At 42.8% G+C, this 4,860-nt stretch overlaps 1 protein-coding gene and 1 pseudogene across 1 annotated transcript in view; both read left to right on the plus strand.

The window, feature by feature from the left end:
- CR1 (complement component (3b/4b) receptor 1 (Knops blood group)) overlaps window positions 1-4,860 on the plus strand; it is a 111,120-nt gene that overhangs the window by 68,936 nt on the left and 37,324 nt on the right. Inside the window, exons 19-21 of the mRNA XM_012638797.1 lie at window positions 2,216-2,392; window positions 2,486-2,588; window positions 3,902-3,987. Of these exons, the coding sequence (XP_012494251.1) occupies window positions 2,216-2,392; window positions 2,486-2,588; window positions 3,902-3,987 (366 nt within the window). The remainder of the gene's footprint in view (window positions 1-2,215; window positions 2,393-2,485; window positions 2,589-3,901; window positions 3,988-4,860) is intronic.
- LOC105805878 lies at window positions 1,344-1,654 on the plus strand (annotated as a pseudogene).

The following is a 4,860-nucleotide window of genomic DNA, read 5'->3' on the forward strand; positions in this document are numbered from 1 at the left end:
GAGTTAGAGCCACTGAGGTTTTGCCACGGGGTGAAAGTGGATATAAGTGATAGGAGTTGTTGAAATTAAGGAAGAAGCGCATGTGTGTACGTGTGTGTGTGTGTGTGTGTGTGTGTGTGTGTAAGGGCTATGAAATTGGTACAAACACTCTAAAATTAATACGAGCTCCACTGTTATCTCTGCTTATAATTGTCCAAAAGTACCGGTTTATTCTATGTCTCATCTATAATACACACATTTTATACGCATTGTTTAATTTAACACTTACAACGAATATATGCGGTAGCAACTATTCTTATCCCCATTTTCCATTGACAAAACTGAGTCTTAGAGATGTTAAATGACTTTTCCAAGGTCAAAGAGCTAGTGAAAAAACAGAACAAGGCCTGGAATTCAAGAGTCTTTCTGACACCAGAGCCTAATGATAATGTACAGTGAAATGTATGATGGATAATAACATATAATAATAATGATCATATCTCTATCATTGGAGGGCAGCAGTAGGCAAATGAACCGTGGGACCAAAATGATAGCATCACGTCACAAAGGCCTTGGACTTTGACGCCTCCACGTTGTTACTGAAAAGTTGAAGCTTGGAAAGCTTGCTCAAATCCAAACAAGTTTTTTTTTTCATTTTCCTTCAGTTATATTATATATGGTTCAGACTGAGGTACCAATGCACTCTGATGTCCTGAGCACACATCAATTGGGCTGTACATGGACGCAGCCAAATTTTGGGTCGAAATATGCTCTAAGCAATAGGGAGTCCTCTCATTTTAAAAGTCCGCAGCTTTTTTTTTCCTTTTAGTGGATTTTCTTCTTGATGGTCTCTCTCATCTTTGCATGCTGAAATGGTCGGCTCAGCAGCTGCGTGGGAAGAGTCAGGACTGGTCCACAGGGACAGCAGGGAAGCTAGAGGGCAGCCCCTGGGTAACTAAAGGACGAGCGGGGAGGGAAAATGAAGAAGGCTTCGTGACTGGCTGCACGGGAGGCCAGGTGAGGGAGTCTGGTAGAGGAAGCTCGGGCAAAGGTATCCCTCGTGTTACCTTCAAGATGATGCCTGAAAGGCTGCCTTTCTAGGAAGGGGAAGGGGGACAAGCCACCAGCACTCTTGACTCCGTACGGAATGGCCAGTGCCTCAAAGCAGGAGGAGCTGTGCTGCCTTGTAGTCTTAGGAGCGTGTTTCAGTAGAAAGAAACCCAAACAAGGTGTCGGCGAGACCTAGATTCTCGTCAGAGCTCTGCTCTGCATCCTTAGTTTCCTCGTCGGTAAAACGTGAGTACTGGAAGCCCGTGTAGCAGTTGCAGCGTCAGTAGCAGCTGCAGCAAAGAGAATTTGAAATGATGTCTCGCACCCTTTTGTTGGTACGTACCAAGAGACCGGAAGACAGAACTGACGCTGACTATGAATCCGTGGATGAGCGCGTGGAAGGTGTTTGTAAAATGCACGAAGAACATCTGAAGAGGATGAATCCCAACGACCTTCCATCACATATCATGGCAGTCAGGTGTTTGATTTTACCGGTGATCTGGCAGACCTCAGCCGCCTGGTTCACCGAGCTGATACCCAGACATACCAGCCTTGTAACAAAGCCCGGTTTAAAGAGAAGATCTGTGTGCTCCTTTGTCGGCAGGCCCAACAGGCCGGGAAATAATGGAGTTGGAAGCATCAGGGGGGTGGGGGTGGGCTTGGAAGCCAGGTGTGGACAGCGTGCTGTACTGGAAGGTTTGTGTTAGAGTAATCCTGTTTCCATTCTGTTACACTCTAGCCAAGATTGACTATATTAGATGAAACGAGGGGATCTTGTTCAATCTGAAACCCCCACTGCTCCCCTTTTTCCTTCTTTCTTTATTTTTCACTTAAACATTTTTATGATGATGTAGGTGGAAGTTGTTCTTTGTCAGTTAATGTTGGTTCCAGTCCTTCGAACTGTTCATAGCTGCTTTATAACACTCACTGTACTTACCCTTCTTCAGGATGGGATGGGGGGTGGTAACACAGTTAGTTATGTTCTCAAGATAAAGTCTTAGTGAAAAATAAATAAATGTTCTTTAGTTATATTTAAAAAAAAAAACATGAGTACTGAACTACCAGATCTTTTCTTTTAACACCTGTACTCTGTAATTACGATTTTCAAGCTCTCTGGAAAGCATAGGGGATAGCAAAAGAAACTCTCCCATGATTAACAAGTATATTGGAACTGTCCTTTCCACAGTGTGTCAGCCACCTCCAGAAATCCCACATGGTGAGCAAAGCCCAAGCAACAAACACGACTTTTTGCCCGGGGAGGAAGTGTTCTACAGCTGTGAGCCCGGCTTTGACCTCACGGGGGCTGCTTTTCTGCGGTGTACACCCCAGGGGGACTGGAGCCCGGGAGCCCCCACATGTACAGGTATCTAGACTCTTATCTGGCTTGACATTTTTAGCTTGTGTCTTTATTCTCCATATGCCACTGTTATTTCCGTTTGTTTTTCTTTTTCTCCAGTGAAATCCTGTGATGACTTCCTGGACCAACTCCCTAATGGCCGTGTGCTAGTTCCGCTTAATCACCAGCTTGGGGCGAAGGTGTCCTTTGTTTGTAATGAAGGGTGAGTGTGACCCAGAATAGAGACCAGGGACTCAGTGCTGGAGAGTGACTCTCTTGAGTTCAGGGGCTAATCCAAAAAGGGGACTGTCCTAATGGAAAAGAAGTACCCAGGGAGATCAACTTCTGGAAGGGTAGTTTGGAAGTAAGGGTAGGGACTCAGTAGCACTTCTACCAGGAGATAAAGAGAAAATGGCACATATAACTCAATGTCAAGTACAAACATATATACAGTCACTGATCTTGATTTCTCAGTTGGAACTTGAAGTGAATGGGTGAGTAGTTATTTAGAGGCAAAAAAAAAAAAAAAAGAAAAAACACCCACGTAATTTTATAGAAGTTTTTCTAGAAAAAATATTTGATGAATAAGACAAAATTTTTTTGCCTTATAATAAGTCAGGCAAGGTTGTTTCAGGAAACTTAAACCCAGTCAGTAGTGGAATTTGTAATAGCAGATGGATAAGTATGTTTTAATCCAATCATCTGTCTTCAGTGATGGTTTTGACATTGGGACAATAGTGGCTGATGTTGCTGTTTCAGGTAGTATTATTCGTTGTTTATATGTATTTGTTACTCTTGGTGGTGTGCAGCATCAGTCTATGTGAGATAACAAGATTGGGAAATCAAGTAGCTATTTCTAATAATTTCCAAGGAATCTTTGGCATTTACAAAGTCCACCACCCGGTGATGATTAACGATTTCAGAATGATTTCAGATTTCAGAAGGACAGCAGGATCCAATAGTGCGAGTCATTTCAGGGTGACGAAGACTCCTCCCCTCATCCTTCTTTTTGTCCTAGAACATTTGGGTCAGTGTGCTTCTGTGAGCCTCCTTTTGGCCCATAACAACTGTAGTAGCAAGGAGCACAATGCCTGTTCTCTTTCCAGATGTTCTCTGCTTTGGTCACCAAATTGAGAGCTGTTCTTCCTCACGACCCACTAGTGAGCATATGTGGGATGTCACAGGCCATCAGCGAGGGATGACCCATGAAGGGATGGGTCTTGTGCACACGGAGAAGTCTGGTTCTGTGTTCCCTCCCTTCTGTAGGCGATACTGGCGATGCCATCTGTATGATTAAGTACATCAGCTCTGATTGCTTTGCTGGTCACAGGATACTGTGATTCTTTAGAATCTGAGCTGCTGCCAACTACTGAATTCAGATCACTAATGAACTGAGACTTTTAGATGAGCCTGAACCTAAAAACCAAATGCTCCTCAGCGAGGAAGGTGCAGTGAGGAAGCTGGGCATATATCAGTGAAGAAATGAAGAGCGAGAAGGGAATCGCTCACACATTTGCTACCACTTTTTTTCTTTAGGTTCCGATTAAAAGGCAGCTCTGCTAGTCATTGTGTCTTGGCTGGAATGAATGGCCTTTGGAATAGCAGCGTTCCCGTGTGTGAACGTGAGTAGAAAGCACAGCTATGCAGCCTGGTTACCTCTCCTTATTTTTTTATTTTTTTCCTAATGTGTTTTGCCTCATGGAATCACCTGTTGTCTGGATCTTTATTTAACTAAATTACTGATAAAAATACTTCTTCACTGGAAGAATTGCCAGAAAGGACTTGCAGGTCTTGTAGATCATGTGTTTATGTTACTAATCTATAAATCACTAGTTTAACAACAGTGTTGAATTTTGTAGGGGATACGTGGGGAGAAAATAGATAAAGGTGCACCCGATTTTATTTATTCATTTATTTTTTTAGTTTTGTCATCAAGGAGTGATCTGTCTTAGGTTCTTACGTCCTTTCATCCCCTCACATATCTATTAAATCGGCTTGTTATTTAGTCTGTAGTATTTACTGATGGGAGGCTTCCCCTGCGCCAGGACTTCCATGTGTGGGAAGAGCGATGAATGGGAGAGATTTATTGCTGCTTTCATGGAATTTGTTTTCTAGTTGGGAAGCAGACGATGAACAGGAAAATAAATAAGTAAACAAATTTTTTAAAAATTAGAATATGTACAATGGTATGTTAAATAGTGATGTGTTATAGAGAAAATGAAACAGTTATATGATAAATCGATACGGTGCAGGGAGTTGGGGTGGCGAGTCAATATTTGAAATGATGAGATGTCCTAAATTTCCAAACCACTCACTTCATTAAGCAAAACACAGCAAAGAGTCAGAAATTGTTAAACAGGCTGGATGCAGTGGCTCACGCCTATAATCCCCAGCACTTTGGGAGGCCAAAGCAGGAAGCTGGCTTGAGGCTAGGAGTTCAGACCAGCCTGGGAAACACAGTGAGTCCCTATCTCTACAAAATTTTTTTTTTTTTT

The sequence above is a fragment of the Propithecus coquereli genome, unplaced genomic scaffold (assembly GCF_000956105.1).
Source record: "Propithecus coquereli isolate 6110/MARCELLA unplaced genomic scaffold, Pcoq_1.0 Scaffold135, whole genome shotgun sequence".
NCBI classification, from domain to species: domain Eukaryota; kingdom Metazoa; phylum Chordata; class Mammalia; order Primates; family Indriidae; genus Propithecus; species Propithecus coquereli.